Raw genomic sequence first — 24,513 nt, 5'->3', positions numbered from 1 at the left:
TCGAATATTTTCTCCCTTCATTCGATAATCTTAATCTAATTGTACGAAGTATGGCCACATTCTTGTATTTAAAAACTAAAGCGATCATATGTGTAAGAGGAAGAATTTTTTTCATTTCTGGAAGCTATCGATGATACATACTCAGAATGATTTGCACGTTAAAATTTTCATCTTTTTTTTCTTGCCTTTTAGCGGTATCCTATCGGTTTAGTGAGTGAAAACTTGGTTCTCTCTCGCAAGTTATATTCGTAAATGTCTAATTAAAGGTCATGATGTATGAAATAACAAACGCATTATATTTATGACATGTATAAGTTAAAAAGTAATATTTGTATCGTTACAATGTTCACATTAAAATTAACCAAAACGGCGTAAATATTCAAAAGAAGAGAAAAACTGTCTCATTTCTTTTGGCAAAACTTGATTTGTGCATTTCAAAGTCTTTGATGTTTATGCATTATCGTTTTACCGATAATGACATCAATGTGTGTATAAAAACTCAAATTTTTACAATTAACGCGTGCGTAATGGTAAGATAGACGTTTTAATGTTATTTTTTTTTCATTTTTTTTTTTTTTAATTTTATAATTAGTTTTTCTGACGCAATCTCAGTTCATCTTATTTTCTGCACTAATATAAACTTTGCAAGCATATTATTTAACATTAAAAAATTTCGTTCGCGTACTCCCACATTATATTTTCCCGTATTACATTTAATGGCTTTTATTTTTCGCATCCAAAAGTAGGAATGTGCCTGCACGGCTCACGTTCGATATTTTTATGCGTGTGAATCAGTGTAAGAGTGAGAAAATACTATCGTAGAATACATTATGATATTTAGTAAATATATTTATACCTCGAGGATCATCGCTGCGATTTACAACGCCGAGTACGTTTTGTTTGCGCAGAAAGAAGCGTTTTCGGCTCGTCGTACTCGTCTATGGCTCGGGTTGAAGCCAAAAGCTGATTAAGCGTGTCCCGCACTCTTACACAATCCGTCGCATAATTTTTTTTTTCTTATCTTTCTCTTTTTTTTTATCCTATTCATCCATGCACATAAATTACGATTTCGGACACGCCGATGTCTCAGGTATATATATATCATTACAATAGCTTTGTATTTTATTAAAATCAATCTAAAGGGGACGGATACATTAATTAGATGATACTCCCAATCGAACCGATACGAGAGAATGTACAGTTTTTATTAGTATTCGGTCGTTTCGTTTATTGAAGCTATATAAACGCGAAGCGGAGCATTTTTATTTTTAACTTTGTTCGAAGATATCCTATACATATGGTTTTGGGGGAGAGGCGTGATACAAAGTGTCACTTATATTTTTGTGTGTTTGCGGGGCAGACGTGTATGGCATGAATCTGCAAGAGCGAGTGTTTTGCGAAATTCACGCCATGCAAAATTCTCGGGGCAAACTTATATCAACGATTCTTCAATTTTGTAATTTTGTTCTCTTAGCTAGAAAAGAATAGCTTAAAATTATTTTTCCAGACATCATGGCTGCTGTGTAGCTCTACGCAATTGATCCATTTAGATTTCACGGCTCCTTTGTCTCGTTTCAAGTAGATGATTTGCATAGCGAAGCTCCATAATGCCTGTGGAGTAAAAAAAAACGTTTAAATTAAATGAAAATGTCCCTGACTTTGTTTTAAATGTACGAAACACGAGCTTTTAGCAAAGAGTTGAACGTTATGAAATATTCGCGCATACATACTCGATGCAATCGATTATCCAGCTTATTAAAGTTTATCCGAGCGAATGTGACGTTAATATTTCACAAAAGTAGCATAACGACTGTGTTCGCAACTAAATTGATTGCCCGAAAAAGGATGTGGGTCACGAAAAATCACGCGAATCACGCTGATCAAAATATAATACCTTAATGATAAATTAACGCCAGCCGAATCGTGTCCATTTTCATGTCCCCGTGGCAGCTCCATCTCTCTCACTCTCTCCTTAAACGTTCGGATGGTCCCACTCGTAATCCGGCGAGTTTCTTCCGTGACGCCGGCCGCCGCCGAGGTCGCAGTCGTTGTCGCAGTCCGAGCTGTCGAGCTCGTCGTCCCTGTAGGAGCCGTCCTCGCTGTCGCTGCTCGCCGAGTCGTCCAGGTCGTCGTTGTTGTGTCCACCAGCGGCGTGGTGTCCTCCTCGGCTTGTGCCGGCCTCGGCCTCGTTCAGCCTGTCCATCGGGTTGACGGTGATGGCCAGCGCCGAGTCGTCCCAGGCCATCTCGGTCTCGGCGGCGAGCTCCTCGCCGGCGGCGCGACGTCTCTTGTTGGCGCCGCGCACGCGTATCGCGCCGATCACCACCATGATCGCGAGGAAACCGATGCAGCACACGGCCACCACGGACACGGCGTGACTGCCCCCTGTGGTGGCTACGTGCTCGCCGCCGTCGAGGCCGTTACGCAGCTGCGTCGTCGCGTACTCCTCGGCGCTGAGCTCGGCGTGATGCGGCGACAGCATGGCGTGGCCCGGCTGCGGCTCCAGCGGCACGTGCGTCAACGGGATGTCGTTACCCGTGTGTCCGGACGCAGCAGCCGCGTGTTGTTGCTGCTCGTGATGTTTCTGCACCGGCTGAGCCGACGACGCAGCCGGCAGGACCGTCGTGGACTTCTCCTTGGGGTGGATCACCGCCAGCGTCTGTATGTACTCGTTGCTGGCGAAGCGTCCGCTGAGCTCCGAGCAGGTGAGCTTGAACACGCGATCGAGATAGTAGGCCGGCTTGCGATTCGTGTAGGTGATGAAGCGTATGATCTGCTGATAGTTGTGCGGCGTGTCGGCGCCCGAGAGCACGACGCCGTCGCGATCCACGCGGGCGCTTATCGAGTGGAAGCGGCGCAGAGTGTCGCCGGGCAGACTCAGAGTCTCGTGGTCCGGATTGAGGCTCGGATAGACGGAGACGGCGCAGGCGTCGAGGCGCGCGGCGCTGCCCGCGGTCACCTTGGCGTCGGGGAAGACGCGCACGCCCACGCGGAAGTCCGAGTACTCGCGCGCCACGTAGCTCGTGCCTGCGAACAAAGAGAGAGAGAGATGTAAAAAGAGTCCTATATCGTCTGGGAAATCACGTACTCCCACTTGGAAAAAGTTTTCCAAGTATACGTGAGCTCGACCAGAATCACGTATCTTCTTTTTTTAAAAGTATATATATAACAAAGGCGCTAGGTACCGTTGACGGTGATGCCGGGACGTGGCGGCGGCAGCACGAACACGTAGGACTGGACAGCGGGCACGGTGAGCGGCCGGTCCTCCCTGCCCTCGCAGACGATGGTCGTGTCGAGCTTGAAGTTGCGACGACCCGGGGTGGGGAAGCGCCTGGAATTGCTGTAGCCGATGCGACGCAGCAGCGTCTCGACGTTGGTCTTGTTGTCGCCCTCGATGCGCAGCTCGGTCAGGTCCGAGTTGGTCAGTAGCTCCGTGCCCGGCTGGAGCAGATCCATGGGGGGCACGTGGATGCCCTCCTGGCAGCGCCGCAGACAGCCCAGCACGTCGGGCTTCTCGTTGCGTCCCACGAGGACCGACAAGCCAGCCATGTAGCCGCGGAAGTGATGGCGAGTCTTGTTGTCGGAGCCCTGCCAGCAGGCGCCCACCACCAGCGAGGTGTTGATGCCCTTGGCCGGGTGCAGCGGCCAGTCGTCGATGATCTCCGGGTTCATCTTGTCGGCGCGCCACTCGTCGCCGTCCACGTACAGACTGACGCGCGGGAAGTTGACCTGGACGCCGTAGTGATGCCAGCGATCGTCGCAGACCTGGGGCAGCTTCCAGCGCCACTCGGCCGGCCGGAACATGTCGGGATCGCCCTCGGAGAAGTCGCGACGCAGGAGGAGGATGAGGCGACAGTTGCGGATGAACAGGGCGTAGTGGTGGCGGTTCATTTCTAAAGAAGAAGATAAAAGAGATACGAGATATTAGCATATATGCGGTATTGGATTATTGATTCGCGAGGGTATAAGGAGCAACGTAAGCACAAAATTGGAATCGATGCAGCGAAATACGGCATTGTAAGGACGCGACACGTGTCTAAACAATAACTGTTGTACGGTATAACATATTGCAATTATGTATCGTAAGACTTTTTGCTCTCCAGGACAAAGCGAGCCGAGTTTCGCCGAAATAGTTCGAAACAACTTCTCGCAATCCGCTTCGTGGTCGTATAATTGAACGGAAATGTCCGATACATTAGCCGTTTAACGTCGTCGATATATAAATTAGAATTTGCGCGCTCGCGATCGAGAGAAGGAGCGCCTCTATAATAGCGTGCTTTTCTTTCTCTCTCTCTTCTCGTTTTTTGTCTGCGAGACTAAATTACAGCGACTCGGAGAAAGTCACGAACTCTCGTGTACATATAGTGAACACGGAAAAGGTGTGTGTGTCTCTCTCTCTCGAGCGCGTGGGCGTTTTTATACAAGCCCTCGTTATCAAAAGAGAGAAAATATCGTGTATACTCACTGTGATCATCGGCGGCGCAGAGGATGTGCTCCTTCACGTGGGGATCCTGCCTGGGCCTCGGCCTGTGCTTCACCCAGACGCCGATGCTGAACTTCTGGGCGAGATTGTGCTCGAGCACGTCGTCGGGCACGATGGCGGCGCTGTTGGCGCCGTCGAACTCGAAGATCTCGTCGGACTCGCGGCCCTCGTCGCGCGACAGACCAGCCGTCCACGGGGTCAGAGGTCCCGGGGTCGGCAGCAGATCGATGCTGTCCCTGGCTGCGCCGCACAGACGTCGCTGGCTCCGGACCGTGTAGGTGTCGCGATCGCAGCCCTTGCCGATGTGATCGGTGGCCAGGGTCAGGGTGGCCCTGAGACTGCGCAGACTGCACGGGGCGTCGCAGAGCTCGAGACGGGCCGAGGGTAGGACGGGCTGGGCCTCGACGCCGGCCGCGTAATCGACGCGCTCGGGCACGCCGCGCCAGCCCGGCGAGCAGACTCGGTTCACCTGCGAAACGTATAAAACGGGGATTATTATGAATGCGAAATATCGTATACTTATTTATGACGAACGAAATTGCCTCGTATGTATGTACGCAGTTCTGGAATTACTCCCTTTACGTTTTCATGTGTATGATTGCGAATCGAGTACAGCGTTCGATAATCATCTTCCGGCGTATATTTCATGATACATTGAACGAGAGGCTAATTGTCATTCGTCGCTCGGCCTGATTGCCATTTAATTCATAACACTGAATAAAACTATATTAAAGCCTTCGAAAATATTTTCCTAATATAGCTTACGAAAAAAATGTTGCCACTTGCGAGTTTACAATGCTCCATCTATCGATAGAATCGAAAACTACACCCTACATATTCCCACAATAATATTACGACTCATTTTTAATCTCGATACGCAGCTTATACGTAAGTAAATAGTGAGCGAGGTGCAACTTTTGGGGTTGAATCGCGTATACGGTATAGTGCGAGGATATTTTCCTGAATTTTCGAAAGCTGCAAATCGCAGAGAGAGAAATTCTGGCTACTGCTGAGAGAGTGAGCCAACCCCCGACGCGATGGATGCATCATCAGACAGCAGCAGCAGCAGCAGCAGCAGTGGCAACACACGCAGGCATCATAAATCTCGCGCATATAAACGCTGTATACGTTATACGTAGGTATAAAGGATAGGTAGCCATGCCTGCCGTCGAGGGTGTCGCGCGCGCGTCGAGAGTAGATAGTGTGTAACGTATCACGAGATATATACGTGTGTAGGGCCAACTATATACCAAAATTACCCTCCTCTCTCTCTCGCTCTCCTCNTCGAGCCAGGCCTGGCATTTATACTCCGTGTTTAGGTACTGGCACACACAGCGTCAGTGATAATAATAATGATAACAATGATAATAATAGTACGCGCGGACTCGCGCGACTCTATATATACCGTTAGTCTGGCTCGCTGTGATACGTATTTTGTGAGAGATTCTCGAGGGGGTTGCTCCGCCGCTGCTACTTCCACGGCCGCGCCGATGTTTCGGAATAATTAATGTAACGCGCGTCGCGCACATCGCGAATTAATATAAATACGAAACATACGGGAGAGCGGAAAAAGACGCGTATCGGAGGACGAAATAAATGACGCGTGTATAAAAGACCGCGATGTAGTTTTGATTCGTAGCGCATAGGTACGCTCGAGTTTGCCGATCGATCGATCGATTCATTAAATTCCGACGAGTTGCGTTATACATCGCGGTGTACACAGCACGTATTTATATATATATATATATATATACACATGTACTCGTGGCGAGAGAAGGAGTTAAGTCGGAGCAGTTACTAGTAGTAGTGGCGGTCCTATATACCCCCCGTGCGAATCGATTGATTTACAACTTGAATGAGGAGGGTAGCAATTCGAGAGAACCGTATTACCTCCTCCTCCTTGCCGCACGTGCTTTTACTCTCTCTCTCAGCTCGGCTACTAATTTGTGGTCAACTCTAGCTCTCGCGAGCTACATATGCACAAAGCACAGGATCGATATCCTATACACGACGTACCTTGATGGTAACCATGGCCGGCGCCGACTGCTTCATGCCGCAGTCGTAGGCCACCACGCTGAGTATGTAATTGTGCGAGCGCTCGTAGTCCAGCGGCTCGGTGTTACGTATGGCGCCCTCGTTGTCGATCACGAAGGGCTGATCGGCCGTCAGTATCTCGTACTTGCAGACGTCGCCGAATTTCGGCGTGCAGTCGCGATCCGACGCCTCGACCCGCACGATCTCCTCGTAGAGGCGGCCCTCGTCCACGGTGGAGACGTAGGCGGGCTGGAGGAATTGCGGGGCGTACTCGTTCACGTCGACCACGGTGATGTGCACGCTGGCGCTGGAAAACAAAGGATACAGAGTTGCGACGGTTATACTCGTATGTATATACTTCATAACGATCGAGGATTCGTGGTTGTTACGAAACGACCTTTACTTTGACTTGTATGATTGTTTCGCTTTACCCACTTGCGGATTTACGGACGGAGGTACTCGACATCTAGCGGCGGTAGCTCAAAGTATGTAGTATTTAAAGCGGTTAAAAACGGATCTAAGTTTTTATGAGTCATTTACAACGGGCTATAGACAAGTTGATTAAATAGTCATTTTCACGTTGAGCATTTCGAGCATCCATCTAAGAAATTTCGAGTAATGAAAAATCTGCATCAAAATATATAGCTTTCCGCAAAGCCCTAGCGTGTAATATATATACGACGTACAAAACGAAATATTCTCGATTCTACATAGCCGTAATATAGAAAGTGAGATTTGCGAACGACCCAATTCACCGGATCCCCGGCGCGCCGATGTGTATTATAATATCCTCGTTGCTCACCTCGGCGGCGGCCGTGTAACCAATATACCACTCCGCGCGGCACAAATATTATACCTTCGGTCATCCGCGAGGAAGAAAGGAGGAAAAAAAAAAAATTTTTTTTTTTTAAATCCATCGGTGCAGCGTTCCGTTAAAGCAGCAGCGGCGAGCCAAAGGATGAGCTCTTTTTAATTGTGTAAAAAGCGCACGTATATATCGGCTGCTACTGCTGCTGCTGCTGCTATTATAATCTTTTAATGGAGGGTTTATTTCGGCATTCTCGGTTACCGCAGCAGCGTATTGTCGTCGTCGCGGACTATATAATACTACCTCTGGAAAGTCGGCGCGCGAATTTCAGAAAACTATTTCGAGAGGGTATATAAACTTTTGCGAAACGATTAATCATCGAGTTTTTCTACTGCTACCCCTCTTTTCTCCGCGTGCCGTACGCCGTGCGATGCGATGTAATTCGATTTATTACGTGGAAAACTTTCCAACGCAGCCGTATATATAATTCGTATAATATTTTCCCGAAATTTTCTTTAACGAAGTATAACTCCGTCTGCTCTGTCTTTTTATACTCAATTGGACGTACAGCATTATTATTTCGTATATAATATAATTGTATATAAAATTCGCTCGCTCTAAACTCTCCAGTTTAAATGCTAATGGGAAAATTAGCTCGATCGCAATCTTGCCAGACTTACTTTTCGGATTGCGCGCCGTTGCAGGCCACGGCGGATATGTCGAACTTGTAGTTGCGCCGCTTCTCGCAGTTGAGCACGCGCAGGGCGCGCAGCTCCGCGCGGCCGTTCTCCTTGACGACGATCTCGAAGGGGGCGTCGCCGTGGTGCTTGTTGGCGATCCGGAAGCTGCAGACCTTGGCGCCGAGGGCGCGTATCTGCGGCGTGACCTCCACCAGGGTCTCGTTCTCCTTGACCAGGCCATGATAGCCCGACTCGAGATTTTCCAGGTCCAGGCGCGGCGCTGTAACGAAAAAAACGCAATGCATTAGTGATGTGGTATATTATAGGGGAGAAATTAGCATTATATAATAACGTGGGTGCGCGTGTCGAGCGTAATAGCCAAGGAATCGAAAATAATATACGAGTCCGCGCGCGCGGCTCGTGGCGTTTCGCTTCGTTGCGCTCGAGAGTTCATCGATGCATAATCATCCATACCGAACGCACACACACACACACACACACACACACATACATAGAGCACGTGTACTATATTGTAAAATTGAACTGTCAAGCTCGACTTGCGCCTCTGAATCCCCCTGCCTGCGTTGACTGCAGTTATGTAGAGCCCGTCTATATGCAGCATGAAAATTGAGAGCGCGCGCGTTTCTGTGCAGGTTGACGACGACGACGAGCGTATATTTTAACGAGAAAGCTCTCACGCTAAGTTTGCTTCGTAGAGCAGCGCAGAGAATGAGAGAGAGAAAAGAGCGGAAAACTGCAATGAAATTTGCATGTTTTTCTCGCTGAGGGGAAAAAAAATTTTTTTTTTTCTCTACACGACGACGGCAACGGCACGTCGTTCGTTAATAAATTTGATAAAATAATCCATTGTACGCGCGTAGGTGGGTGTGTGTAATTGGATGAAAATAAATCAGTCAATTAGAGCTCGACGGCGAACGAATGAGAGAGAAAGAAAAAATAAACCGTAAGAAGTGCAGTTTACATGCACACATAGCCTCGCTCGAGCGTAAAAATTTTTATTTAAACGATAGCCTGATCGAGTCTCGCGTGTCACGTGGCACACGGACAGGTGACGTTTTTTCCTTGCTCGTAGGTTTATATCGAGACTTCTTATATTACACGAGTACTACATATTGTATAGAGCGAGAGAGAAGTGAATATCGAAGCTTGCGCGCGGCTCTGCTCCGGTTCCCTTTCTCTCGCTTTATAAGCGAAATAATCCCAATCTCGTAGATATCTCCCTCTCTCTCTCTCTCGCAGTGTCTCGCATGCTTCTGGGTATCTTAACAAAAGAACTTTTTAACCCTATCGCGCGAGCTGATCCGATCGAGTTTCTTCTCTCTCTCTGCAACAACACACGTTTATATAATCTTGGAGGAGGCTATGTCCTCGTTTTCGCTCTGCTACTACTACCACCGCTGCTTTGTGGTCCGACGAAAGCTCTCTCTCTCTCTCTCTCTCTTTCTCATTATTTTCAATCCTATCGAAAAACTTTTTTTCTCTTCCCTCGCCCCCCGTATATACACACACGCGGAAAAACGAAATGTCAATACTTATACGGTTTGGTGGATAGATAAATAAAGACTCGAATCCACCCTATATTCCTCCGAAAACGATCGCGCGCGCGACTATGTAACAAATTTTCTCTCTCTATCTCTGGTGTATGTATAAGAAGAGCACAGCCAAGCAGCGGCAGCAGCAACGGCGGCATCAGCAGTGGTATAGAAAAAGGCAACAAATCGCGTATATATTTGCGCGTGACCCAGTTCAATCAGGCGCCCGCGCGTAAGCCGAGTAGTAGAGAACACGCCGAGAGAGAGAGAGACGCGAAGCGAGTAAAGCGAGTAATATACAAGAACGAACCCTTTTAGAAAATATAAATGCATACGGAAAATTGTGTAGATTGACGTGTGTTCAATCGTGATACACGAGAGCGAGGAGCTCTCTCTGTATTAAAAATTCATAACAATTTTTTTTTCTGCCGAAGACGACGAAGACGTCGTCTACTTCTTCTTCTTCTTGTATCTCGCAAAGATGAAATTCTTCGTCGTGTTCTCTCTCTCCCTTTTTTTTTTGTCATCCTTAATAGCTTTATCGACATTTTTTTTTGTTAAACGTTGTGTATAGGTCATTTGTGTACAGGGATCGGTACTTATATTACCGTCGATACGATTAAAATTGAATTCTTTAGCCGTTCGATTCTTTTTTTTATTTATTCGCTTCCAGCAAAATTAACGAACACTTGGAATATCGCAGCCACGATAACGACGACGACGACGACTATGACTCTTCTAGAATTTACGAAATGGTATGCATGAATAATGATATTTTCCACCGACAGCGACGACGACGCGAAGACTGGGAAATTTTCATAGCGTTCAAAAGACGTGCTAGCTCTAAAACACACACACAGAGACACACACATATATATCGTTAGCATAGTAAACAAAGATTCCGCACAAAACTTCTACCGAGTTAGGACAAAGTCGGCTCATACGTATATGACGACATATATATATACATAACAATCGATTCGGTGCGCGAGCTGTATAGCTGCTGCTATCTCTCTTTCGAGCTTGCAGCAGCAGCAGCACACGTGCATATGATGCTGCTACACAGACACACACACGAGAGAAGAAAAAGCAATAGCTAAGCTGCTCTTCCACGCGTTTGTGAATAAATTAGAGCGTTTAAAATAAAGTGTGCTCTCGGGGGCTGAGCACAGACACACACACACTGCACACAGCTCGTTATAAAGGGATTCGTCTTCCTTTGACATGGCCCGCGCGAGCGCGCGCGATGTAATATACAGTTATACATATTGCTACTATACACACGTTCATCTCGCACCTGAAGTGGTGTTCCTACCCAGCGCGGAGCAATTTATATTGCTCGCTTCTTCTCTTCTCTTCTTTTTTTTTTTTTTTTTAATATTTTTGTGTTATAGCCCGACAATCGAGCGACAATTTTCATATAAACTTGCTTTCTTCGTATTTGTGTGTGCTTTTTTTTCCTCGAGATATTTGATGTAAAAATTTCAGCGCGAGATTTTTATCTACTGCTACAATATAGATCTATTGATTGCGCTCGAACGCGCGAGTTTAACTTTTTTCGATGTGTATATATAGACGAATTTTACACACGAAAACAGAGAGAGAGAGAGAGAGAAAAAAAAGCGAATATTTTTGCAAATGGGGTAGGATCGCTGAAAGCAATTCGTTTATATTTAATAAACAATTTGCGACGGAGAGAGAGAAAAAAGTGTCCCTCTAAGCGTGATAAAACGTCGAGACGAGCACAAAAAATAATTGGACCAAACACGGTCTGAGAGGGCAATACTTTTTTTTCATATACACGTTTCAAGAGCTACGTTATATTTATTACGAGTATAGCACTTTAAATCGTAGATTTATATGTACACTTTTAATCGCGACGAGTCGTATAAATACAGAATCAGCACATTTTTTCCAAGTTCGTTTAACCCGAAGTATAATAATTTTTCGAATAATATAATATACACACCAAGCACTTGCATATATAGTCGAGCAGAAAAAAAAATATTTCCCAACGAGTTCGCGTATATGTAGGCTCTGTGGAATTCGTCGCCTGCGCTGCTCATGGAAATATTCAATCATACATGGCATAATAATATTGTCGTTTGCTTTACGAATGATCGGAGCGGAGCTCTCGCGAGAGCACATAGCCGTGTGGCGTTGCGCGCGTTTGTGGTTTTAACGCACTCAACTCTCGCGCGCGAGGTATATGTCATTGCGCAACCAAAGGCACACACACACACACACGATCGATCGCCAATGCCTCCTCGAACCGGTTTTCGAGCGAGTATAAGCACATGCACGCGTATCAGCATAAAATCTGTTTATTGCGGGCACCTTCCTTCAATTTTTTTTTTTTTTTTTTTTGTTAAATCGACACGTTTTTCTCGCGCACATATGCGCTTTTTCGTAATAACGTTTCCGTGAATATATTTAATATTATATTTAGCATCGAGTCGCGAACGATTGCAAGGCGAATTGACCACGCGGTGCGTATAAGCGACCGTGCGCTCGAAAACAAGTGTTTCTTTTCCCAAAATAATGAAAAAAAGACGTAACAAAAAGCAACTGTCAAAGTAGGACGTCATCCGGCTGGTGACAAAGAGGAAAAAAGGGGGTCGTTCTTCGTCTCGCGCGCGCAAAGCCAGAGCTGCTGCTATAGCTCAGAGCACGAGTTTAACAAGCTCATTTTGAACCGTAAGTGCAATATTATAGAGAGTAAAAAAAAAAGAAAGAAGGAGAGTATGAGAAAAGAACGAGCAAAGACATGATCCTAGGCCAGGGCTCATTTTACAGCTTGTTAACCGCTTGGCGTTTCTATTTTTTTTTTTTTTTTTTTTTTCTCATAACGTGTAGAAAAAAAGGTAAGAAGAAACGACTGATATTCACGTACAACAAAGAAGTGAAAAAAAAAACGATGAGTTTGAAGTGNGTTTTTTTTTTTTTTTTTTTTTTATTTGAGTCACACTTGAAACGTCAACAGGTGAAATAGAAAGTTCAGCATTACTTTCTGTGTGTCTGTGTGTGTGTACTTGCTGCACCGTAAAGCAATATAGGAGGAGCCGAGAGGAGCATTTGTGCGCCGAGCTGTGCAGTTCGTTGCAGCCCAGAAGAGCTGCTGCGCTCGGACGTGAGATATTCTAGACGGAGAGAAAAAAAAGAAGAGAATAAATAAAACACAACGACGACTGCAGCTCTCGACTCGTTCGCCCTCGTATACATATAGTATATAGCATCGAATGCAAACACAACGTGTTTCTGCCGAGGCGAACTTTGGACTTGTATACTATCGCTGATTACGGAACTGCTGCTGCTGCTGCATGGCATGAGTTAATGGATTGAGCGTTGGCCGCGTCATCGGACTCTTAAGCCATACACACAATGTTTACGTTTCTGTCGTGCAGGTGCGAGAATCGTTCGATCGTTGCTCGCAAAAGTGCCCCCCCCCCCCCGCTATATTCGAGCTACATTCGCGCTAAATCTGCAGAGTTTCAAAATCGATAATATCGTACACTATATATAAACAGTACTCGCGGCATTCAATTAAGTTTCTCGCTCGCTCGCGCGACTAAACCGATTACTTGCACTTTATATTATTTACGCGCTTAGCGCGATATATATGTATAAAGAGAGCTGCTATAGCTCGTGTCGCGAAGTAGGACGCGGCAGAGATCCGCCACGTCGACGTCGTCGTCGCTGAATAATTCAAAAATTACCCCGAAATAGTCTAGCATAGCTTATTGTCTCGTTGAGAAGATGATTTATTAATGTGGGTGTACGCGCGGCAGCGTATAGCGGTTGCGCGCCGCGGGCCGGAAGGTACTCTTCTTTCCATAATGTAAGAGCTTCGCGCAGAGGAGGAATCTTATGAGCCTTCGCGCTCAAGCGCCTTATTTGTTTTTTGCTTAAAAATGTTGACTGCGAAATTTTTTCCCTTTAAAAAATGGATGGATTTTGTAAAAGTGGATTATTTTTTTTTCGAAAAAAAAAAATGTAGTAACGGGATAAAAGCGTCGTCTATTCCGGGGGAGCTTTCGCAGAAATTGCAGCGCGTATAAAAATGGAGAAATTTTCCAAACCCGTTTTATTTATTCGTAATTTTTATGCCGCGTACAACATTTTCCGCGAGAAAGAAAATTTTTTTAATGCGCGGCCGTAATTGAAAAAATATGTATACGTATATAAGTTACGAGGCGAGACTGATTGGTGCAGCCTGTAATACACGTGCACATAATGAGGTATCGAAAAAAGTGCGGAGGAGACTCCCATATTCCACGGCAGCAGCAGCAGATGTGCAGCAGCAGCAGCAGCAGATCTCCATCGAAGAGTATACGAGAGAGAGAAAAAGTTTCGCGTGTACTTGTTAAAGGAGCTGCTGCTGCTCCTGCTGCTGCACGTTTATACACAGACACAGGATATAGGCAAAAGTTAATGGAGTGCGCACGCCAGGGAGGATGAGGAGAATCTTCCAAGTCTCAAGTAGTTGGCCGCGTGTATTATAGCCCGATATACGTGGCTGGGCAGAAAAAAGAAGAAGAAGAGAAGAAAGAAAGAAAGAAGATCGATGAAAAATTGAAAAGCTCCACTTACGAGAGATCATGATTATATTTACGGCCAGTTCATACATTTATAATATACCTAATAATATGGGTGGGCGATCTCTCGTGGCCTCGCTCGCCGGGTTGATACACCGCGCAGCTATATATACAAGTATACACACACAGCCGCCGCGTCAAGGAGCTCTACCTTATAACCACTACTGCATCGGCGGCGTCGGCCTCCTACGAAGTTTGTTTATCAAACTTCTTTAGACCGAGAGAGAGAGAGTCTAGGCAGTCTAGCTCTAGCAGTTGTAAGTAGTATACCGGGAGCTGTGTGTAGCAAGGCGAGTGCAGCACACCATTATGCAATGAAACTTTTATCTCGCGTCATTAATTATTCCGCGGCGCAGCGGGAAAAGAAGGCGGCATGAGCTAGACGAGTTGAACTCTGCCGAGGATTCCGAAGAGAGTGTAGCGACTTTATGCGCCGCTGCGCGCACAGGGATCACGGAGAGTAGAGAGAGATGTTGCATGGCCAGCATCAGCAGCAGCTATTTTTAATCAGCCGCGCGTGTATATGTATACGCGCTCGGGATCCTTATTAGAAGTTGAGTGCTTTTTTCCCTTTCGATTTCCCGCTATTGGCATATAAGACGCCCGCACCCCATACAGCTCGAGCAGTTTTCCGGATCTAACTCTCTCTCACAGCGGCGGCCCTGTACAGTTCGAAACCAATCCCTGCAGTCACGTCGACGAGAGAGAGAAAAAAAAAATTTAACAGCTGGGAAAAAGCTCGGCTGGCATTTAAAGTTTGTCAGTATATAGTCAGCTGTATACGCGGCGCGGGACTAGTATACTTTTTGTTTTGTTTTTCCCTCGCGTGCTGCCTGCCTTATATACCGCGGGGCTGTTTTCCAAGATTTGCCAGTAAGTAGTAGTAGGCAGCACGATTCTCTCAGCTCTGCACTCTGCTGCTGCTGATTATTATTCTGTCGTATGCAGGCGCCAGTGTGCTATATATACTTGCCAGCGCTCGAATCTCAAAAGTCAATTAGCTCGCCAGTTTAGTTCAACTTCGAATTTGGCATACTTAATATATATTGGATTGCAATCTTGCCGGGCTTCGATGGACGCGTACGATAAATTGCGACTCTCGGGACAAAAAAAGTCCTTTTCTCGTACATACACATCACACATACGTGTAAAACGGAGTTTGAATTACCGAGAATCGATAGTGAGAGAAAAGAAAAAGGGAGTACTCGGAAGTATATAAGGAAGAACTCGATCGCCGTAGTGCAGCAGTCGGTCCCGATTCCCGTCTGGATAGTCGGAGGTACCTGTCCAGTCGAGTCCAGTCGTATAATAATAGTCGATTCGCGCTCGTCCATTTGCAATCCTATACGTGTATGTGTGCTATGTGCTATGGTATAGAGAAACACGTCCGCAGTTGTTTTACGCGCTCGGAACACGAACGCGGATGGATGGAGCGGGTATAGATCGATAATGAAACGCGGCCGACGCGGCGCACGCGAAAGCCCAGCAGCACACAACGTCGATCTAGCCCCTGTGTATGCGCATTACGCTGCACCGATAAAAACGGAGTAGACGTCTTACGTACGGAGCAGCAACGTTGATATTACACGGCAAGTGTGTACAGAGAAGAAGCACCAGCTCGAGCGAGTAAAGTAGGAGAAAAAAAAGCAGAAGAAGAAGAAGAAGAACTAAGGTAAATGGAAAGATATGGTAAAGGTTCCCTTTTTGCAGCGATGTTGCAGCAGCATACATACAGGGAGGGCAAGCAGCAGCAGCGATAAGCGATAAGCTCCGGCCTTCGCCGATAAATCCCCCGTCGCGCGGCAGTCGAGCTTAGAAGAGAGAGAGCTCAACTGCGCGAGGCATAAATGTGTCGGCCTGGGGGCAAGGAACAATACAAGCTCTCTCTCTCTCTCGCGAGCGAGAGAGAGCGAAAAGAGCTTAATCCGCGCTCTGGCACGTTGCAGTCGTTGTTCACCACCACCACCACTTTTAGCGTCGTCGTTGTCGTCGTCGCCTTTCATACACACACACACACACACCCACACTCTGGAAGCCAATTTTTTTTTTCAGTCTTTTTTTCGTCGTAGTTATACTGCAGCTTTCATACATTTTCGCGAGCGAGCTACTTTAAGGTAATAAATATATGTGCTAAGCGACGCGCGGGCCAGTTTTGCCCGCACGCGTTCCCTGCATATTATAGGATCTCGAGAAACGAGAGAGAGAACGAAATCCTACACTTGCTTTTCGTGAGTAACAGCAGCAGCGACGAACAAAAGGGGGGGGGAGAGGGAGAGAGAGATTGGTACGAGCGAGGGAGGAGGAGGAGGAGGAGAAGGTGGATGAGGGGAAACGAAAAAAAGGGACGAAAAGGGAGCAAAAGGAGACGACGAGCTTCGGGTATACACTATATACTTGCGGAGAGTCGAGTTAAACGAGCCGAAAGAGCTCCTCGACTCTCGGGGCTTTCTATACATATAATAATAATAATAATAATATAAAATATAAAAGGTTTTGAGCGGGGGCGAGATGAGGAGGAGAGAGAAGCAGAGAAGGTGCAGCGAACGAACGAACGAACGAGGGGTATGTATGCGAGGTGAGCCGTGGGGCTATACGACACTGCACAGAGCAGAGACTACACAATAGAGTCGATTGTGCAGCATGGAAGCAGCAGCAGCAGCAACCGGGGGGAACAGCTGCTCTATTATATGGCGCGTTGAGCACCTGTGCTTTCTCTCTTTCTCTCTCTCTCTTCGCGCAACGATTGCCGTGTAGCCGTAGTAGTGTTACTGTATAACGCATAACACACGCAGGCATGTTGCGCTGGCCCACTGCTGCACGCCTGCATCGGTGCTGGTGCGAGCCAGAGATTATGTTCTCTCTCTCTATACAATTTGGTTGTGCCATATATTTGCGCGCGTGGCAATCATATACGAGTTTAGGTACATAAGCTACTGCTGCTCCCTTGTGCCAAATGTACATTATATCCAACTCGAGTTGCGCGCGCGCGCGCGCACTAAATGCGCCTTTTTTTTTTGTTTTTCTCACCTGCGACACACGTATACACACGCCCGTATATGTATACCTACACAGAGGCAGGTATATAGGAGCTGCGCGCCAGGTAAGCCACCGGGGAGAATTACGTGGATTCCAGTGCGAGCGCGAAAACAATTCACTCGCTGCTGCAGGTGGAGACAGGTATACTCGCTCGAGAAAACAGCAGCAGCAGCAGCAGCAGCAGCAGCATAGAAATTTATAATATCCTGCAGGGTAGCTCTATCTATCTCTGAAGAGAGAGAGGAGAAGCTGCTGCTGTTGCTCTTCAGAATGTAAGGGATGGAAGGGATGTGCGAGCTGTGCGCGCGTACGTCTCTCGCTGCCTACACGAACATACACTATCTTTTAGATCATATATAAACTATTGTGACGATGTATCCTAAAAATTGGTATCACCACTGCCATGGTGCGTGGTGCGCTGTAATACTGTGTGCACCGGGGTCAAAGTACATTCAGTACACGCAGCGAAACTTACTAGCGAAGTTAAATTAAAAAAAATAAAATAAAAAGAAGGGAGAAAGAATAAAAAGAAGCGAAAGAAAGAAACTAGCGCTATACTAGGGCCGGAGATTGATCGCGCGAAGAGGAAATTGCGTTTTAAGCGACGAGCGCAGCGCGCGGCTCCTGCTGCCGCTACTGCACCTCTGGTAGTGGTGTTACATCTATCGATTTTCACCCTCTCTCTCTCTCTCTCTCACTTTTGCACGAATTCATCCGCACACGATTCGACTACTACCGCCTGCCTGCACACGAATGCACGCGCAAAGAGAGAAGAGTGCACTATGCCGCGCACGCGATTCAGCAGCAGCAGAAGTCAATGTAATAATAGTTAATCGACGCTAATTATTATACGGCGCGCAAAGCAAAAGCGGGTATATAGCGGTGGTAGCCGCAGAGAACTCGAACTCGCTCGACGCGATTCCTAGCCATAAATGGGAAAATATTACAATCCGCGCGCCTAATATAGATCCGCGTAATACGTGGCCGATAAATCGTGCGTTGGAGCGCAAGGATTTTTGTCCTTTTTATACTCTCGCGAGACGAGTGGGCGCGAGCTTCGACGTAAAATTGGCGCGTCGCACGCGGCAGCAATTCGATAACGTATGGAGATCGACGAGCTAGCGTTATTATACATCCAAAGCCAATCTGCTGCGCTGCTTGCGCGCGCGAGCGAGCTTTATAATAGTTGACCGCGGTCGTTATTACGTTATAATATAGTTACGTTACGCAGCCAACGTCGTCCTGCATTGTAACGACGAAAAAATTAGTTAGCGGATGGATGACGTAGCGGCTTTCGACGTTGTTAAAGGAAGAAAAAAAGAAGGAAATTGTATATGTACAACGCGAAATTTCATTTTTTTTGTTCGTCCTGTATCGTAATTATTATATTGTGTATAGAATCTCTGCGACACGGGACCGGCGCGCGCTAATTGCTCGTGGCGTTTAACGAGCCTCGACGCGATATTATATTATAAACACACACACACACACACACACATATATAAATATAGAACGAAACGCGTCGAACATACATATATAGCCACTGCGGCAATAATCGACGCGTTTAATAGCTGCTCGCGCGTATATTATACGGAGTGTGTGTGTGTGTGTGTGTTTTTTTTTTTCATTTTTATGTATGTATACGTATACACGTTCTGACCCGCGCCACTACTACTACCGCTCGGCAGACCTACTTTCCATCCATCCGTCCGCAGAGAGAGAGAGAGAGAGTTTGTAAGGTGTCGCGCCAGGCACTGCTGCTGCTGCTGCGTGGGTGACTCAGCCCCCCAAGACCCTACATTATATACCTTACCTACCTATACCGCCTCTTCTTGCACGGCATATATATATCGTACGTATACACACATATTTTTTTAAACCGTATATATACATATAGTGGGTGCGCTGCCGCTGCTCCGGCCTTTCGAGCGTATTATATATACAGCGTTTATGTATACGCGGCGATTCATCTTGGAGAGTACGTGCGCGCGGCTCGGTAATATAGGTGCGCCGATATAAGGATGACGCGTACAATGTGGATATCTCGCTAATCTCTCATCCTATGTAAAGGCTTGTCTCTCTCTCTCTCTCTCGCGATCGCTTCGTCGAATCATCGTCGCTTTCAATATGCATATAGTAGGTAGGTATACACATCGATAAACATGAAAACGATATATATTCTTTACTTATATGTATTATAATACGTGCGGCCGAAGCACTCGGGGGATCGAAGCCTTTATATACACGAGCACTTATATTATTACGAGTATTATTATTATATTATAAAACGTGTGTATGAGTGTATAGGTAAACGTATAGAATGCTTGCAGCCACGAGTACGCGGACACTCTCGCTTATCCGATAAAACGCGCGCCTGCCTCGGCTAGTAGCTAGCGAGCGAGCGAGCGCATACCGTGTGTGTGTGTGTGTGTGTGCCAAGTTTTTTGACCCTGCAGCTATTGGAAATCGATTTGGAAGTTATACCGCGACGACGACGACTACGAGCATCGGGCTGTGTTATTTACTAGCTTCTGCTGCTACCGCTGCTTTTCTCTCCCTTCGCGAGAGTCCACTCTATTACCCCTCTATATATACGTACACGTCGTAGGGAGAGGAGGAAAAAACGTTGCCAATAATAATAAAACGAAGTTTTCTGTGCGCGCGCGAGAGAGAACTCCAAAGCTCAAGAGTCGTCCGCGCGCGAGGTGTTTATCCGCGCAACTTGGCTCGTGCCGCTGCCGCTGAGCGCAAAAAAAAGTGACGCTCTCGCAACAGAGTGAGTTAGCTAAGCTAGCCACAGCTAATAGTTTAAGTGATCCGCAAGCTGGTAGAAAGAAAATGAAGGGAAAAAAAGTAGCAGCAGCAGGAAACAAAGAGCAATTAAAGCTCGCTCGCGCGCACGTGAGCTTGCAGTGATTCCGAAAACATAATATACAGAGGCGAGTGAGAGCTTGCGACAAAGGTAGAGCGAGCTTTTTTCCGTCATATTTTTCGGCTTTGACGGCTCGATCCCGCTCTCTCTCAGTGTATACGAAACGGTTGAAAATACGATGCCGTATGCGGGCCGCCGGCGCATATACGCTATATTATTTTAGTAAATAAAACGCGAGCTATGTATAGGTATTTTCATACATAAAGAGGCTGCTTAAGCGGCTCGCTATAAGATTCCACGACGAAAGCTAGCATATACATATATTATATATACCTCCTAATACCGCGTACGTCTAGGCATGAGCGGCGGATTAGCGCGCGCGGAGCAGCGGCGCGTCTTTCGGAAGAGAGAGAGATGAACGGGAAACGCGAGGGGGAGGCGGCGACGAGCGAGTTCTATATAGCTATAAGACGTATATACGAGTGAGAGCTGCTGCGTAAGTATTCGTATATTATAGCGAAGAATGAAAGAGTGTGTATATGACGCTGCGTCGAGCTCGCTGGACTTGGACCATTAATACAACTCGTTCATATACGCGCGCGAGCGAGCGAGCGTATATACGTGTGTATTTATATAAACGTATAAGCGGAGAGTCGCGGAGTTGAAAAAGTCACGCTCTCGAGAGACGACGGCAGATCTCCGTCTTACATATATAGTATTATTATACGCACGAGGCGTATATAAAAGCGTTTCCTTACGTACGGTATATACACTGGAGTATCTGCAACGAAAATATCGCTACAACTACGCGCGCACCAGTTTTGCTTTTCTTGCCCTTTTTTTCTGTATTATTTACACTCGCTTGTGCTTGCTCTCTCTCTCTCTCTGCTTCTTATTATTTCTATTTTCTTTTACATCTCGGATGCGGGAGGAGGTTGTTATTATTTGTGTTTTGATATTATGCAGCAGCAGCAGGTTGACAATAAAAAGGGCCTCGCTGCGCTATATAATGCACCCTGCGCAGCTTGCGACGCTTGCGAAGCTTGCGAAGGAGCGTAGTACAAGAGGACGCGGTACTCGAAAAAGTGAGCGACGTACGTACGAGAAAAAGGAGAAAAAAAACTCGCATCATCGTCAGCGAAGTTACACGATGTTATATATCGCGCGCGCGTGTGTGTACTGCTGCACGCGCGTGAAAGCTTCTCTCTCTCTCGCTTCGAGAGTCGGAGTGTTGAGAGTAGTATAGCAGTGGTATACAGCTCTCGGGTTTGCTGCTGCATGCACGACGACGACGACGACGACGACCGAGAAACGAGCCGAGAAAATTGGAGCACCGTTATATAGCGAGAGGCACACGAGAGCAGAGAAACAGCAGCAGCAGCGGCAGCGGCAGAGACGAGAGAAAGAGAAAAGAAACGAGAAAGAGAGAGAGAGAGAGAGAGAGAGAGAAAGATGCGAGGAAAGACGTTTTAAATATATATATATATATAGGTAGACAAGACTATACAATACACAAACGCTTATAATATACGCGCTCGGCTGTTTTTCTCATGAATAACGATATTGGATTTTACACGGGCGCGCGCAACGTTAGAAAATAATAATATATAGACTCTCTTTCTCTCGAGTGAGTCGCACACAGCCAGGCAGTCAGGCAAGCACAGCGGCGCAAAAGAAAATTTACACAATGTACAGAGTCGCGGACGACGAAGAGAGTAGTTTTATATATACACATAGGTACAACGACTCGTTAACTCCGAAGCGCAGCTAAGGCAAGGATGTGTATAGGTATAGGTATATAGCAGCAACAGCAGCAGCAGACAGGTAGGCTGGCAGCTATACACAACTATACCGTATACGCGAAAAATGTGTGAGTGAATAATACACACACACACACGTATAAGGTGAGAGTCGGAGTGGAGTTTAGCGTTGTCGTAGCGCACTCAGGCAGGCTGAGGCAGGCAGGCAGGCGGTATAGGTAGGTAGGTAGGTAGGTAGGTAGGTAGGTAGCGAACTGCTGCACACAACGCGGCAGCGGCAACGGGGAGGGAGGGCGAAGAGGGAGGCAGGCAGGCAGGCTGCTACACACAGGCAAGCAGAGAGTAGTAGAGTAGAGTCGGAGGAAGAAAAATCGATCGCACCAGACGGACAGCAGCGAGAGCCAATATATATACTGTAACTTCCACTGCCTGCCTACTCTTATACACAAGAGCTATATTATATACGTGTATATATTAAATGTTCGTGCGGTCGGTATACTACGACGACGATAATAATAAACGTCGCGTACGTATATGAATATATTCGCGGAAGAGACCCTTCCAACCCAAAGGTACACACACACACTTACTTGCACACTTGTTTGGGGGTTACGTTTTTTATATATACACACTGTTTACTATAATATACGTACCAGCTTGAGCGGAGTCGGCGTTGGCGAGGCCGAGGACGAGCAAGGAGCAGATCACGGCCATGAGACGACGGCCAGCCGCTGTCGAGGAACGCGACATGATGACGACGATGATATTTATTATTCGGCGTCGCCCGAAGTAGTCCTACGCACTCTTTTACGATATAATATTTGCACTATATAGCGAGCTGAACACAAGCTTTTTACGCGTTCACCTCTCGCTCGCTTCTTCTCTTCGTCGCATGCGCGGCGCAAAATACCTTTTCAGTATTTTATTATTTTTATATATATATGGAAGTTTAGAACAGGTACGAGAGAGAGCGCGTATACAGTTGGCACGGCTCTTTCTTTTTAGCACTTGTTTAATGACGCGGGTGAGTAAAGGGTCTCACACGCACACGAGCACACACTTGGCGTATAGAAATTTCGGTGCACCCTTTCAGCGGTTGCGGCGACGGCGGTGGCGGGGGGGCACACACTTACACACGCATATACGCACGCACGCACGCACGCACACACACACTTTTTGCACACAGACACACGGAGTGCACAGTGCACAGCAGCCAGCCAGCACCGACTTATTCACTTATGATGTATGCAGTGCTCACTCCGCACCAACACACCAACACACACAGCACAACACCGACACACTTATTATTATTGCGCGTGCACAGTCCAACTGCGGGTCCAATCGTATTATAGGAATTCGCCAGTTCCGAATTCGCACAAACGCTTCTTCTCTCTCTCTCTTTGCACTGTCTCTCTCGAGAGAGATCCGCGTATCTCTCTCACTTTACTACGCGAAACGCGATCGCGAGCGCACAGGTATGCGTCGGTCGTTCGTTCGTTCGTTCGTTTTTGTGCGTGTGCACCTTTACGTATATATCGATGCACGAGCTTTGAGTGAGTATCTATACATATATATAATATCGTATATATATATATATCGCTGCGCGCACAGTAGTGGGCTGCTGCACAGCCTGAGGTGTACGTAAAGACGACGCGTCTACTGCGCGACGGCTCGGCTGTTATACTGCTGCTCTGGCCTCTCGCTTCGCGACTCCGTAATTCCAACTCCTCGCGCTGCTGCTGCTGCTCCTCTCCCTCCTCCCGCCGCGCACCTCTGTCTCCGCGTATACTCCCCCTTGTGCCCCCGCACACCGTCCCGAGCGAACGCCACAATCCGTTCGTTCGTTCGTGTGTATAGTATATATACACGAGTCCACTTGGCTCTTACCTATATAGTGTACATTTTGTGCGCTCAGCGTAATACAGGCTTCGAGCTGTACCATATACGCAACGTTAGTAATCTCGCTCACAAAGAGCATGGAATACAGCGAGCAAAGGTCCGCTATATGCTAAAAGCCCCAACGAGTGTAGGTGTGCGTTGTCTCGCATGCGCACCGCCACCAGTACAACGCGCGCCGACTCCGAAATAGTCAGCTATATATATACTGCTACACAAAGACACATCTCTCGCTCGCGTGTGTAAGTATTATATGCGGCGGCAGCAGCGCATGGCTGTGGAAAGAGAGAGAGAAAAGAGAGTCGACGCCGTCGCGCGAATCTGGCTTAGGCGTGTTATTTCATAGGACTCGCAGCGCCTCCACGCGCGGATCCCACGCGTTATCCAACTTTATTATACATATATATAGGTGTGTGATATCTCGCGACTGCGAATTCGTAAAGCAGCTTCCGAGCTTGCCGATCGAGTAGAGTCGCGCGCATGCAGAGTGTAAATCGATGTTAATTTTGTTTGTATTTTTGTTTTATACTTGTAAATTTTTACAAAATTATATTCGGACAGTATCGTTCGTCGCTCGATACCGTCGATGAGATTGTAGTATTGGTCTGTTGCAGCTGCTGTTTTGTAAATTATTCACTGCACTCGGTGAGAGCTGTGTCAATAATAATTTTTCTATCTATTCATGGTTGTCACGGCGATTGATCGGACACCGAGGTGCGATCGGTATAACGCATCAGCTGCTCCGCATCGTTGTTTTTCAATCTTCTTCTTCTTCTTTTCGATATTAGAACTTTCG

The 24,513-nt window shown here is 46.9% G+C and overlaps 1 protein-coding gene across 1 annotated transcript; it reads right to left on the bottom strand.

The window, feature by feature from the left end:
- Nucleotides 1-564: 564 nt before the first annotated feature.
- Nucleotides 565-23,507, bottom strand: LOC106659902 (calsyntenin-1). Its single transcript, XM_014382656.2, has 7 exons — nt 22,475-23,507; nt 8,006-8,285; nt 6,500-6,824; nt 4,466-4,952; nt 3,186-3,893; nt 1,895-3,027; nt 565-1,611 (listed from the first exon to the last, which is right to left on the bottom strand). The coding sequence occupies exons 1-6, from the start codon at nt 22,569-22,571 to the stop codon at nt 1,973-1,975; spliced, it is 2,952 nt and encodes a 983-aa protein (XP_014238142.1). The 5' UTR covers nt 22,572-23,507; the 3' UTR covers nt 565-1,611; nt 1,895-1,972.
- Nucleotides 23,508-24,513: the final 1,006 nt, after the last annotated feature.

This window comes from Trichogramma pretiosum, unplaced genomic scaffold (assembly GCF_000599845.2).
Source record: "Trichogramma pretiosum strain Unisexual culture from Peru unplaced genomic scaffold, Tpre_2.0 scaffold36, whole genome shotgun sequence".
NCBI classification, from domain to species: Eukaryota; Metazoa; Arthropoda; class Insecta; order Hymenoptera; family Trichogrammatidae; genus Trichogramma; species Trichogramma pretiosum.
The sequence above is the reverse complement of the archived record's forward strand: the minus strand, read 5'-3'. Positions and strand labels throughout refer to the sequence as shown.

Excerpts from the sequence above, each read along its gene's own strand:
- LOC106659902 (XM_014382656.2), bottom strand. The coding sequence starts at position 22,571 with ATGTCGCGTTCCTCGACAGCGGCTGGCCGTCGTCTCATGGCCGTGATC. Across the intron at positions 6,825-8,005 it reads AACGGCGCGCAATCCGAAAA|CGCCAGCGTGCACATCACCG; the intron begins GTAAGTCTGGCA and ends TTTGTTTTCCAG. Across the intron at positions 3,894-4,465 it reads CTGCGCCGCCGATGATCACA|AAATGAACCGCCACCACTAC; the intron begins GTGAGTATACAC and ends CTTCTTCTTTAG.